Source organism: Symphalangus syndactylus, chromosome 11 (genome assembly GCF_028878055.3).
Source record: "Symphalangus syndactylus isolate Jambi chromosome 11, NHGRI_mSymSyn1-v2.1_pri, whole genome shotgun sequence".
Lineage (NCBI taxonomy): Eukaryota > Metazoa > Chordata > Mammalia > Primates > Hylobatidae > Symphalangus > Symphalangus syndactylus.
The window spans coordinates 66,014,214-66,029,167 of record NC_072433.2 but is presented as its reverse complement, the minus strand read 5'-3'; the positions used below and the strand labels follow the sequence as shown (position 1 = coordinate 66,029,167).

Sequence of the window (14,954 nt, the reverse complement as noted above, 5' to 3'; positions counted from 1 at the left end):
CCTAAGTGAGGCCCACGTTGATCAGAGGTACTTTACATCTGCTGTCAATTGTCTGCTGTGAACTCTCTCCAGAGACGTTCAGATATTTCATAGCTGTAGAATAAGCTGTTTTTGATTTCGACCTAGTAAAGGTGCTGAGTGTTGGCCCTCTCAGCGGTGGCTTCTCCACAGATTGCTGGTAGTGGTAACAGGTGACCTTCTTTTGTTTCTGTTCTCAGAATTTCCTTTGCAAGCTGAGGTCTAGTCTTTAATATTTAGTCTGGAAGCTTGCGTGATGGGGAAGTGGGAGTGTGGTGTCTAAAGACTCACTTCTTCAGACAGTTACTCTGCGCAACAAGAGCCAGCCTGTAGTGCTCACTTTTCAGGCAGGAAAAATGACCTTTTTCTGTACAAATGGTTGGTGACCCACAAAGACAAGAAACCTTGAGTCCCATCCATTGGCCAGCAGGTGGTGAAGGAGGGTAGTAATCGTGACTGATGTGGAGGGGGTGGGGTGGCCAGAGAAAGGCTGTGAAATAACCACGGAGCCTTATCCCACTTCTTCACAAGCTGAAAAGCTGTGGTTCCGAGTTGACTCCTCCATTCCTAGCATCCCTCGCTGTGAAAGATTGACGTGGTCACCTTCAGACCCAGTGAAATACTCACTGTATGCAGCAACATCTAGCCTTCCCCAAACTGGGGGACTGGCAGGACTATGGAAATGCTTTTCTTCCCACCTAAGGGATTTGATTAAAAGTATTTGATATCCCATTATTTGATTCCAGGGCAGTATTTTAAAAATTTACCTAAGACATAAATTTGTGACTGGTCTGATCACAGTCAGTGCAAAATGTTGCTAGGAAGTCAGGACTGTGACTTGGCTTTTTCCTGGTGTGTTTCCTATGTTTGCATTGGGAACACAGTGATAAAACCGTCCTCTGTGTAGCCTCTGCCCTCACAGAGCCCAGTCCGATTATTTGTGTTAAATGCAAACCACATATTTAGATTCCCCAAAGAAACTCTGAAGATTCCTGCACAGGTAGATACAACTTCTGTGAGGAAAATATGAAAATGGCAGAGGGGTGTGGCAGGTGCTGCGTTGGGATGGCTGGTGCCCAGCTGATTCGGAGGGCCAGCACCAGCTATCCTAATGCAATACCATGACCATCGGTGAGGTTGTCAAGGCTCTGTCTCCAGCTGGAGGTGGCACCTGTTGGGCAGTCCAAGTGACCGACCATCGGCTTTTCATTTGTTTATCTTCTACAGATGAGGTTGAATCATGTGACCCCTCCACTGCCAGCAGATGCTAATGTCTTCTAACCCCCTCGGTACAATGAGGCTGTTAGAACACGGGGATGAGGATGTTAGATGTCTTTTAAGGTTATGGAAATTGTTACCTTCTAGGGCACCATTCTGTCAAGTTGAGCCATTGCAGAGGTGACCAGCCCTCCAGGTGACATATGGCTTCTTTCCATGGTGGCTGCGTTGTCTTTGGTGGCTGGCCAGTGTCATTCTCCCCCCATTTCTTCTTCCTCCCAGCTGGGCTTGCTGCGACCCAGTCATGAATCAGGTAGAGATGCCAGGCAGAAGAAAATAAATGCCCACAGCCCTAGTCCCTTCCTTTTTCCATTGCCCTTCACAACACACAAACACACCCCCAAAACAACAGTGCAGTGAGGCAAGGTGATGGCAGGGCCCCAGAGACTACTAGAGAGGGTGGCCTCACTTCAGGAACTGCTTTTTTAATAGCTGAAAAGGAGATTAGACCATTTTCTGGCTCAGCTGTCATGTGAAGCCCAGTCCAAAGCATCCTTTACCTTCCATTTGGCCTCTGGACGTAACCTATGACCAAGTTGATAGTCCCTGAGTGTACTCCAAATTGAGTACCAGAAAAACCATTCCAAGTCTCCAGCAAACTTCTTATCTGTTACTGTATTCTCTTGCCTTTGTCTCATATGCCCATTGAAGAAGTTATTGATTTTAATTGTCTTATTAGTATCAAGCCCATTTGGAATTCAGGGCACAAGATTGCTTTTAAACCCCAGGGCTCACAGGCCTAGAACAGGATACATCAACCACCCAAGGGTCTCCATTTTCTTTCTTGCTGACAGACACATTTCATTCTTACTGACTGATCTCTCAGTTATTTTACTGATTTCCTCCATGGGCACTGTGGTTTAGAAATATTTTATTACAATGCAAATTGCACTGTCAATAAGTTTTTATTAAGGGCCTACTGTGTGCCCAGCATCATTCTAAGCACGGGCATTAGAGCAGTAAACTAAATAAACAAAAATCCCTGCCCTCATGGAGCATAAAGTCTAGGACGGAGATGGATAATCATCAAATAGTAGGCTGAGTCGTATGAAATGAAATTCTCGTAGGTAAACATTATCAACTACTGACAGTTTCTTGTGACTGCTAGGATGAAGTCTGTGCCTGAGGGATGCTTGTCAGGGCCCAGGAACTCCTGCCCAGGCTGCTCTGAAGCTGCTTCGGCCTGAGAGCAGTGGAGAACCAGGGCCAGGCTGGGCTCAGACAGGTAGCTTTGCTTCCCACTGTGGACCTCGTGAGGGGAGGACTACATGTGGCATTCACCACAGAGGGACACCCGAGTCACTGATCTTGCTGGGATTCCTTTGGTAGAAGAGGCTTTATCTACATACCCAAAGAAATGATAAATGTGATTTTTAAAAAAAAATTTATTTTTGCTTACCTGAAGGCCCAGTTTTCTCTTAGACATTAGTCCATTTTACAGGTGAGGAATCATAGAGGGCAGAGCCTGGATTCAAACCCTATTCCATGGCCTTGGCTATGTTAATGATAACTGTGATGGGCACTGGGAGCAGTGGCCCGCCAGTCAGGGCAGAGTGGACAGTGGTGACTTCCTCCACTGCCCCACGGAGCCCTGGGTTAAGGCGCTCTTGTGCTTGTCGGGGCTGGCTGCCCAGGTTGCAGCGTGTGGTTGGCACACTTCACACCCACGGGGCAGATATACCTCGCCCACTTTGTATTACTCTCTCACATGGACTTTCCTGTGGGCTTATAAATATTCAAGCTGAAGCTTTCCACAGGCTCACAAGCATGGCACCCTTATGTGATTTAAACAACAGCAAGAGTCTCCCTGCTTTCCTTATTCACAAACTGAGCCAGGAACAGCCACAAGATCTGAAGATGGCCTGAAGCCCCTCAGCAGTCACACCTGAGCCATTAGAAAAGGGAGCGCCTCAGGGCAATTAAATGCTCCTGGCTGGGCTCAGCACACTGTGGAAAGGAGCCTGATGCTATCAAAAATAAGGATTGTATTAAGTGATGTAAAACGTGCCTGCTTCCCCAGAGAACCCAAGACAGCCAAATTAAGGTATTTCTTGCGCCCTACAACTAGCCAGAGCCTGGCACAAGGTGGCAGAGCTGGTATGTGACAGCAAACTCCATACTTTGTCTTCTGTCCCTAATATATTAAAGTGCACATACAATACAAAGCAATGTGCAGTTAATGTTGAATTGGAACAAAAAATATGAACACTTTGGTCTTTTAAAGGGAAGAGCAGCTAATGCTGCCTCACCTCAGGCCTACACTCAGAGCTTTAGGGCAGAGGCTGCCGCACACTCAAAAGCGCCTTTGCATGCCGGGCTGGGGGAAATTGTACAGAAGGCCCATGGAGGGTACACCAGAGTGGCACCTTAGGACCTGGAGGGAGAAAACTATTAACGTCCCCATCATACCTTGGGGGGAGGCTTCATAGGGAACAAAGTGGGATGCAGACAAGATTAATTGGGGTTTATCATAGGCCTTAGAAATATTTAAGAATTGGTTAAATCATTTAAGATCTCAGCTGAACAAACCTCTGTTCAGATGGAGAATATTTTTTCAAGAGTACTGAATGTAGCCTGGGGGTCTCCTCTCTCCACAAATTATTATACTTCTCAAAATATGCCCTTAACAGTGAGCTGATCTGCTTCTGCGTGGGAGGGGCCTGCCGAGGGCTTTTGACCTGTGTTCAGGCTCATTGTCCGTTTCCAGTTTTGTTACGATGGTAGAACAGACTTCACGATTCACAGCCACCTATGAGTGATGGATTAGTCCATTTTACAGGTGAGGAATCGTACATCAGTCAGTCAGCTCATAGAGGAAAGAGCCTGGATTAAAACTCTTAAAGTCAGAGCTCTTAACTATTAACGGAATCACCTCTTAATTTGGTGAGTCTCTGCTGTGGTCCACCATATTTCTGGTTTGTGTTCTAGCCTCCTGTCCTCACACTAGACTATGGGGTCTTTTCTGCTACTTGATTTCTACCCTTTCATTGCTGTGGTTCAGGACCTTCCACATTCTAGAGGACCAAGAGTCTGCACTGGCTGCCTTGGCCTTGGGGGAACTGGCTGCTGCTCATTTCTAACAGCCTCTCTCCAGCTTCACTTGCTCTTCCCAGCACCAATCACATTTCCTTGCTGCAACTCATTGCCTCCCGGGTTCCCACCACTCAGATCTATAGAGAGGGCCACGGGGTTATAAAGACTTCCTTGTGAATCACCCCTCTTCAGACATTGAGCATCTGAATTGATTCCGTCTACTCCACCCCTGCTACAAAGTCCCTTGAGGCCCTCTGAGAAGAACAATGGGATGGGGTGCAGATACTGAGATCCCAAAATGCCCTGGTAGTCACATGCCAAGCTGGACACCATCACAGGATGAAGACCACTATGAAAGTTGTCATGTGTGAGCTGAAACACTGTCCCCAATCTTCCTTCAGGCCTCATACTGCCATAAAGTCAGTCATGTTTTCTTTGTGGGGAAGTTGCTGTAAATGACTTAGAAGCTTTGGTGGGGTAAACCCAGAGAATTTCAGTCAAGGTAGGTAAAGAAAGAGAACTCAGAGCCAAGATTAATTCACAAGGATAGAAATGATATTCCCAGGTATCTAAAAAGTGGGAACTTTGATTATGATATAAAATTCTTGATTACACAGGTTGAATTTTTCAGAGAAAAGGTTTTTGCCCTCCTTCTCCTCTTGCAGTATCTTGCTTTTTTTTTTTTTTTTTTTTTGAGAGGGAGTCTCACTCTTTCGCCAGGCCGAATCTCGGCTCACTGCAACCTCCACCTCCCGGGTTCAAGCGATTCTCCTGCCTCAGCCTTCCCAGTAGCTGGGACTACAGGTGTGCCACCACGCCCAGCTAATTTTTGTATTTTTAGTTAGACGGGGTTTCACCATGTTGGCCAGGATGGTCTCACTCTCTTGACCTCGTGAGCCACCTGCCTCAGCCTCCCAAAGTGCTGAGATTACAGGCATGAGCCACTGTACCTGGCCTAAAGAAGATCTGTTACCAAGAAAGTTTTACTGGGTAAAATCTGGGGGGCCTAGGTTGCCTTTGTCATTTCAGGCCTCTGGCTTTTTTGGGAGGAGCTGCTGTCATGTGACTGGCAGCCAGGGTGAGGCACCCACTGCAGGCACAGGGCTGATACCTGAAGGTCAGCAAGTGACTCCTTTTGTGGCTCACCCTAGTCCTAGCTCTGGTGGGACTAGGCAGGAAAAATAACTCAAGTGATGCATTCTGGTTATATAGTGAGCAGTAATGCTGTGAAGAACAGGAAAATACGTGTTTAAAATGACAAGTAGTAGGGTCAGCAAAATGGAAGTAAAGCTTATTAGTGTCTACTCTCTTAAAAGTACACAGAAAGTCCTTACAAAGTTTGCAATTTGTTTGTAAATGTGTATGTAAATACAGAAATATCTGGCTTACTTAAAGCACTAATAATCAGGTAAAGACCTGGTCTCCCTCGTGGCCCTTGCTCTTGCATTTAATCAGGTTGACATCAGATGGTTCTGTGTGAATTTCCTTAGGCCAGGAGTTGGCAAACTCTTTCTGCAAAAAGCCAGTCAGTAAACATTTTAGATTTTGCAGACCATAGCAAAGCAGTCGTAGGCTTCCAAAAATGAATGGCCACAGCTGTGCTCCAATAAAACTTATAAAGTTACATTTGGCTTGAGGGCCTCAGTTTACCAACATCTGCCTTAGACCAAAAGAGAAATGCTCAGTGCACCAAAAGCCCTTTGGGAATACATAGTAACAAGTTGGCCACGCATGGTGGAGGCCGAGGTGGGTGGAACACTTGAGCTTAGGAGTTTGAGACCAGCCTGGACAACATAGCAAGACCTCATTTCTACTTAAAAACTTAGCCAGGTGTGGTGGTGTGTGCCTGTAATCCAAGCTACTTGGGAGGCTGAGACAGGAGGATAGCTTGAGCCCAGGAGTTCAAGTGCAGTGAGCTACAATTGCACCACTGCACTCCTGCCTAGGCAACAGATTGAGACTCTGTCTTAAGAAGAAGAAAAGTTCCAGTCTGCTTTTCTAGAAGAGAAATTTTTAGTGGATTCACATTCCAATATGTAAAAAAGTGGCTGAAAATATTTCTAATAATGTGATACTTCTCGATCAGGTCAGATTAGTTTGCATTAAACAGTCCTAACACTTTCTATTGCAGAATAGATGCCCTTGCCCAAAGCAAGCAAATCAAGTAACAGTTACAACAGATCTGGACAGTTGTAGCACCATGGGGATTTTCTAATCGGTTTTCTCTTTTGTCCTGCAGGTCTATTTCTTATCCTCGGTTTGATACTCTACCCTGCTGGCTGGGGTTGCCAGAAGGCCGTAGACTACTGTGGACATTATGCATCTGCCTACAAACCTGGAGACTGCTCCTTGGGCTGGGCCTTTTATACCGCCATCGGGGGCACAGTCCTCACTTTCATCTGTGCTGTCTTCTCCGCACAAGCAGAAATTGCAACCTCTAGTGACAAAGTACAGGAAGAAATTGAAGAGGGGAAAAACCTGATATGCCTCCTTTAGTTTGGAAGAGACAATGCCATTTTCTCCCTTGAGTAATCTTGTGAAACAGTCCACAGTTTCATCATTTGAGTCAAGTGGAGAACTAACCTTTACCTACCAAAGCCACGTTCCACGGCCCGAGGCTTAAACAGGACCAATGAGAGGCCACATCCAGCTACGCAAAGTTACTGGACATGCGGTCTGCAGTGCACGTTATAAGGAATGGAACATGAAAATAGTATATAATCCCTGACCTGGAATTGCCAAGTTCTGTCAGACCCCATCTCCCCCAGGTTCAATGAAGGATAATCTAAATCATTAGGGCAGCAGTTTCTCTGGTAACGGAAGAGACCGTCTGCCAGATTTGCAGGCTGTTTCTGCTCCAACACTGCTCGTTTGTGAGCATCTCTGCCTCAGAATGGGGTTTTGGGTTGGAGTTTTTGTTTTCCTCTGTTCTTTCAAGGTGTCCCCAACGAACAGAAAACTATAAAACTTTTACTGGGGACAGGATGTGTGCTAAAGGGCACAGCAAGACACTGTCTTTTGCTTAGCTGACCAAAGGGGTCAGCAGGGATGGTGTGGAGTCATGCTGTGGAACTTATTCTAGGCTGAATCCTAGGGTAAGGTGGATCAACTGAACTGTCACTCCAGAGATTTTAGAAATTTGAGTAAAGAAACAATAAGGACCTATACAATCATATGAGAACAAAAATATGAAATCTTCCTAGTGAAGACGTATTTTTTCCTCTTCCCAGCAGCCAGGCTAGCACCAGTTCTGGCCCAGTCCCTTTTCTTCTAAGGTTAGGATTGTGCTTTGACTGCCAAAGGAAACCTCACTCTGTTTCCTCCTTCCAGGGTCTGAGGTCTCCAAGCTTAGCTGTGGCTCATTCAGATGTTCACCGGGAGGACCTGCCAGAATCTCGGCACTTGAGGGGAGACCTTTCCTCCCTGTTTGGTGACCATGCTGTAGTCAGCTCTATTTCCAATCCCGACAGTAGCAGAATGGCATTCTACAACGAAAAGAAGCTAGTTATGGGAGTTAAGTTTTTGTAGTTACTGGTGTTGATCCTGAAAGCAGACTGAGATAACATTAAATTGCTGCAACTGAAGAACTGCAGCCAAGACCTTAATTCCAGGAAAGCACAGAGAACAAAGTTAATTCAAAAAGAGGAGCTAGATCAAGGTCACAGCACTGCCTACATCTGTTTACAAAAAGAATCAAATACCACTATGAATAAGGATTCAGGGGCTTTTAATCTACTTTCCATAAATTACCAATATCACTGATTCAGGAAGATAGTATCTCAGAATGACCACAGCAGCGCAGAAACAAGCTACTCTGACATTATGGGAGCTTCAAAATTGTATCATGATACAGAAACACTCCTTAGCACTTTAAGAAAGTGAGATGGAACTGCCAGATTTCTGGAAGGAGAAAAAGTGTAGGTATTTGGGTTCATTAATCTGCTCACTTTGACTTTGTTTTGAAAAAGTACCTTCTGTGGACAAGGTATTGTGTGTTGTGCTACCAGCTATACAACCCTGATTTCAGATTTTGCAACCTTGCCCCAAGTGAGTCATGTTAAAGCTGTCTGAGTCTAAAGCACCATATCTTGGTGCAGAACAGATAATTACACAGAGATGGAATGGGACAACCAAAGTTTTACTACATTCTGGTGTTTGGCCTATATAAGAAACCATCTTCTCTCACAGATTAAGGGCTAAGGGCAAAAGGGGTGGGAGATGTGGAACTAGGTCTTAATGAGTTTCCCATTCTTGAACCAAAATTCAAAGTGAGTGAGATGTAAATCCTGTGATTTTAGTGAAGAAAAAAACGGGTATCTTCATAGCAGCCTAGGAAACCTTAACCATATCTCTACCACCACACAGAAAGAGGCTGGAGGAGCCACTGGACAAAGCTCCTGTCTCTGGGTGTACATTTATAATGTTCTAACCAAGTCTCTCTCAAACCTTGGCAATAATTTTCATTAAAAGCAATCCCATTCATCAGACAAATCTTGATGAAAAACACAAAATTTTTCCATAAACTTATCAGAAGACTCTTTTTTCTTTTTTTCTTTTTTTTTTTTTTTTTTTTTTGAGACAGAGTCTTGCTCTTGCCCAGGCTGGAGTGCAGTGGCGCGATCTCGGCTCACTGCAAGCTCTGCCTCCAGGGTTCAGGCCATTCTACTGCCTCAGCCTGCTGAGTAGCTGGGACTACTCAGGCGCCCGCCACCGTGCCTGGCTAATTTTTTTTGTATTTTTAGTAGAGACAGGGTTTCACTGTGGTCTCGATCCCCTGACCTCGTGATCCACCCGCCTCGGCCTCCCAAAGTGCTAGGATTACAGGCGTGAGCCACCGCGCCTGGCCTCACTTTTTTCTTTCTTTCTTGGATAGAGAAACCATTTTCTGACAGTAGGTTTACAATCTCAGTGTCCTTACAAGTTAAGACCTAAGCTCAGAGGATCCTCCGAGCATGTCCATCACCTGCTCTTTGGCTACGGTGGCAGTGTACCTCTAGATCAGTCACAAGGGAGTGTGATTTCTTGGCCATAATAAACTCACTTGACAGTGTTTATGTTATTAATCTGAATGCAACAGAAGACAAAAGCACAGGCATGCAGACACAGAAAACCCCAAACCACTAAAAACTACCTAAACACTGACTTAGTAAATAGTAAAAAGGTAATGTTGGGACTTTTAAACCTTGAATCCATTAGCCAGGCTTAGGATGAAAGGACCATCTAAAATCATGCTAGTCTAAACCATACTCTTCCACACAGCTGTTTAAAAGCCACTGGGTATGAGGAATATGCTAGAAAGAAATGTTAAAAATAGATTGTTGGCCCACACTTGTTTTTCTAATAAATAGGACCATTATTACTACCAGGAAAGTCTTATTTATTTTGCCTGAATTGGTGCTTAAAGAAAGTCTCATGATGGGATGGGATGGGCTGCGCTTCTCAATGAACTCTGAGGCAGAAATATATTTGCCTTGGATTCTGTGGATTCTTTAAACCTGTGTGCTAATAATTCAAACAATGTTGCATTAATTGTATAAGGGTTTTTGTATAGTTTTCAAACATCTGTGGTGTAATGATCTTTGTTAAACATATATTCTGTAAAGTGCCATAGTCTTTTTTTATGTGTAGCATATTTAAAAATATATATGTATATTATACATACACAGGTTTGTGTGAAAGATGTGCAATAACAAAGGTGTATGTATGTTTTGTTGTTTTGGAAACTGGACAGGAGTCAAAACAGGGATGTTTCTGTTTTGGCAAAGGAGAGTTCCACATTTTTGCCTTCATGGCTTATTCAGTAACCCATAATTTTAATGCTACACAAATCTTATGTGAAGAAAAGACTGGTATGAAATCATTTTTTCCTGGGTCTAAAATAATCACTAGAGTTGTGTCAAAGTTAAGCCCGCACGCCAGGCCCAGTTAATGCTAGTCTTTCATGTGAAATGTGAAGCTGCCATGTTGCCTTTTCTCTTAGTAGGATAACTAGTAGCTGGTACATAATCACTGAGGAGCTATTTCTTAACATGCTTTTATAGACCATGCTAATGCTAGACCAGTATTTAAGGGCTAATCTCACACCTCCTTAGCTGTAAGAGTCTGGCTTAGAACAGACCTCTCTGTGCAATAACTTGTGGCCACTGGAAATCCCTGGGCCGGCATTTGTATTGGGGTTGCAATGACTCCCAAGGGCCAAACGGCACAACTGGGATTTCTTCTGAGACTGTGGTGAAACTCCTTCCAAGGCTGAGGGGGTCATTAGGTGCTCTGGAGGGACTCGGCACCACTTGATATCCAACAGCCACTTGAGCCAAATATAAAATTGTATTTACAGCTGATGGACTCAATTTGAGCCTTCAAACTTGTAGTTACCCTATTATATTGTAAACTAATACATTGTCTAGCATTGATTTGGTTCTTGTGCATATGTATTTTCACAGTGTGCTCCCCTCCCCAGATCTTAATTAAACCAGATTTTGCAAATTCATTCTTATTCTTTCAAGTCTGAGTATACTGGCTTCAATATGATGTATATAATCTAATCAAGAAAATACCTATCAGTCAACATTTATTTTAAACATTAACTTACATGTAAGATTGACAAATGGAAAAAAGATATTCAGGTATTTTAAACTATCCCATTCACTAGTAACACATATGTCCCTACCCTGGGTTATCTTTAACGTCAAGTATGTATTTCTTCCTTGAAGAAGCATCAACACAATTGTAAATAGGAAAAACATCTTAAGTATTATAAACATATATTAATTTTAAAGTAAAGCTATGAAATATGAAAATGCTCTGAAGTATTAAAAAGGGATTTTCAAACATAAATATGTAACAATGACAAGGGGAAAAGTTAATTGAAAGACACATCCTCCTCTTCCAACAACATCCCTAAAAATAAAAGCCAATGATACGGTGCCATTCCACATCCATGTTTCCTGAAGGTAATCCTGGCCATATAAAGCCTCATCCAGAATGGGTGGAATTCTAATTTATAAACTCAAGAATGACACTAAATACCCTTCTCAATGCTTTCAACTCTCTGTATCCCATGAAGCATTTATTATTTCATACAAAAAGGCAATTTCTTCCCCTGATCTAGGGCCTATGACAGTTGAAATTATGTTTTGGTTTCTAATAAAAGCTGACAAAGTTACCCACACATCAGTTTAAAAAAACCACACACAGTTGTCCAAATAATCGTGATTTGAATAACCCAAGAAAAATTAGAAAATTTCCATTGCTTTTTCAGCTGTTATTATATTCCCCAAAAGTTAATCCACGAGAATGGACCCTGGCTCGAATTTCAGCAGAAGCTGGGGAATCCTCCCATGTGCTTCCCCCGCTTCCCATCCTTAGTTATCTGGCAATTCTGCTACTAGGTCCACTTTCCACACTGATCTTTCTGGAACATGCTGCATTCGAATTACACCTACACCCCCTTAAAGTTTTTGCTTAACCAAACAACCACTTAGAACGGTCCTTACTAACGTGGACATTTTATGTGGATATTATTTCAGTAGTTTCAAACAATCTTTTTCAACTCTCAAACAATGAAGGGTAGGGTATTAAAGCAAACTTTACTCTTCAAAGCAGTAAGAACCAGTAACTTTATTTCAGAGGCCCTCACTAGCAGCTGAGTCATTTGGCAGAGCCATCCCACTGCTCCCCCTACTACTATCTTCTTCCTCTCAACTTCCTCTCCTTACCCTGAACAGTTGTGCAAGATAGGTCTTGCAGACATGAACTGCCAATTTTACTAAGGTACACAGGACACAGATAAAAGCACACAAGAGGAAGTAGTGAAACCAAAACCACATGGGAAAGAAAAGTCAATCAAGTAACACATTGCTATTAGCAGCTTTTTAGCTTTTTCTAGCCAAATATCCTGAAAAATTGAACACCTACAGGAAGGCAGTCCAGAAAGTGCATATGTTTAGGGGAAATCACTATTATTTTATTCACAAGAGACGAAAGCCTGAATTAAGGCAGTGATGGTAAAAGACAGTCAATGGGATGAATTCTATGTTAGGGAAAAAGAATGGGCAGGTGACTGATCAGAAGTGGAGAGGAAGGAGAGGGAAGAGTCTAGGATGACAGCCAGGTATTTAGCGTAGACACTGGGTGGAAGGTGATGTGATCACCAAGATGAAGACTCCAGAAGAAGCAGGGACAGTGAAGGTGCGGAGGTTCAGCTTAGGTTGCCAATGTAGAAGTCCTGTGTGCAGCTAGGACTATACTAGGGAGAGAGAGAGATCTGGGAGTCATCAATACACCTGAGAGATGGTAAGTGTCCTTAGTTATTGTGCTATTTCTATGGGCAGATACTATGCTAAGCACTTCACAAAATTCATTTATTCATCAAAACCCTATGAGATAGAAACTATTACTATTGTTTTACAGATAACTGTCACTTAAATAACTGAGGTTAAGTAATGTATCCCAGGTTAGAAAGCTAATAAGCGGAAAAGCCAAAGCTCAGATACATGTTTGACACCAAAGCAACCCACTCAAACTGCTATGTTGTTTCCTTCTACCTGGAATGCACAAGGTGGGAAGGCAGCCAGTGCAAACTCCTGGGCAATATCTCTCCATTGTAAACACTTAGAATAACTTCCAAATAAAACTCCAAAAGGGCCTCACCATCACAACTGATGAAAACACTGCTTCTTCCTCCCTTTCAGAGAAAACACCTAGTGATTTTTCATAATTTTGAAGATGACACCATATGTCTCAATTTATCAATCATGATTTAGCACAATCCTGAAAACAGACACAAGAAATTCATTAAGTATGTGACAGTGGGAAAATAAATGATAGGCTTTGACAGTCTTTATTGTTTTCTTAGTATAAATAATCTCATTCAGGGTAAGCAACTATTATAATCACACAAGAAGCATATTTAACCTAATAATAAGGATTTGTCCTCAACTAAAGTTTCTCCAAACACACAAATGCCAAAGACCCTTTAGTAAATTTACACTGCTGAAGGATGGGCAGCAGGTACTCACCTTTAGGTGGCAGGTGTTAGCATTTGGTCTGGAGACTTCAAAAATACGTGTAAAATTTTTTTTTGTTGACTTTTTTTCTAGTATCTGTTGTCCCTAAAGGATGGACATGAATGACTGGAAATGTGGAAGGATGAAAGGGAAAACAACTGGAATGAGGCGGCATGGTGGGGCAGCCACGCTTGGCAGGAGTCAGGGGACCTGCCTGTTCTCATCATCCCTCTCCAGCCCTTTACCACCACCACTCACTGAGTGACCTTGGGGTAATTTCCTAGAACTCTACAAAAACAGGGCCAACAACACAAATTATATCACGAGTTTGGTATGAAAATTAAGTGATGTATATAAAGCATTTAGTACAGAACACTGGTATATAGTTAAGCCCACAATAAGCTACTATTAGAAAAAAAATTAAGAAAATATTACCCACCCAGACTAGTATCATTTTAAAATCACATTCTATGAAAGGTAACATAACTTGTCAAAACCAATGTAATTTTACCTGGAGAGACTCAGTGGATTGGCTACCTGAGGCCATTTCTTTTTCCATCCCGTTATAACACAGCATTCAGCTAATTATCTTTACCTTAGAGCTTTCAGGAAGCGGAAGATTTCTCAGTGGATGCAGGGTACTCAGTTACTCCTATTTAGCAAAAACAAAAACAAACAAACAAACCCGTAGCATTGGGTGAGCCCATAAGCCATGTGAAACCAGAATGCTCAGAAAAGAAACCTCCTGATTTGTCAAAATCTATTCGGATACAAGACTTTTTAGAAAAGGAACATCCAATGCTGACCAAGGATGTGAAGAAAGAGGCCTTTCCGTACATTGCTGATGGAGTTACATATGGATAAAATTTTTCTGGAGAGCAACTTGGCAAAGCACATGAAAGGTGCTTTAAAAAGTATGCATAATACCCTTTAACTCAGCAATCTGTCCTAAAGAAAAAACAAAAGCCCAGGTCCCCAAATTTAGCAATAATATATTCCTTGATAAATTATTTATAACTTTAAAACCCTTAAAATCAGAACCTAAAGGAATAACAAGACTTTATGATACATACATATGATGTAGCTATATAGCTATACTAAATGTTACAGAAATATATTCAGATATTAAAATCTTCAATACATATTTATATCATAACTGAAACAAGATAAACTGTTGTGTTAGTTAAGATCCTCCAGTTAAAAGTAATAAGAAACCAATTCAAGATAGTTGAGGGAGAAAAAGCGGTAAGATCATGAGGATAATGGGATAAGGGTGAGCAGTAGGGCTCCATAAAGGAAAAGGAAAGCCACTAAGATCTTTTCTATGTCATTCATTTTACATCTCCTGTTATGTCTGTTTCACTCTTCATTTTCATTGCAGACCAGCTTTCTTGGTGATTCCTTCCTCATGGCAGAAAACCTCTTATGTTCCAATTCTGGAACAGTAGAGTTCTAGACATATCTACATTCAGAATAAAAAACTGATGAGCCAGGAATGAGTCCACTATGGCCAGATGACATCCAGTACCAATGTGGACTTTAAGGACCCAAAGAAATGGGGCTTTTGAGGAGTAGGTAGACATCCCTAAAGGATGTGCAAGGATGTACGGGGTCATC

General features: G+C 42.6%; 1 protein-coding gene across 4 annotated transcripts in view; it reads left to right on the top strand.

The window, feature by feature from the left end:
• Positions 1-10,834, top strand: part of LHFPL2 (LHFPL tetraspan subfamily member 2) — a 160,877-nt gene extending 150,043 nt beyond the window's left edge. For all 4 annotated transcript variants that reach the window (XM_063612166.1, XM_063612165.1, XM_055299194.2 and 1 more), the window contains one exon: positions 6,569-10,834. In XM_063612166.1, the coding sequence (XP_063468236.1) occupies positions 6,569-6,825 (257 nt within the window). In that variant the 3' untranslated portion in view covers positions 6,826-10,834. The remainder of the gene's footprint in view (positions 1-6,568) is intronic.
• The last annotated feature ends 4,120 nt before the right edge of the window (positions 10,835-14,954 follow it).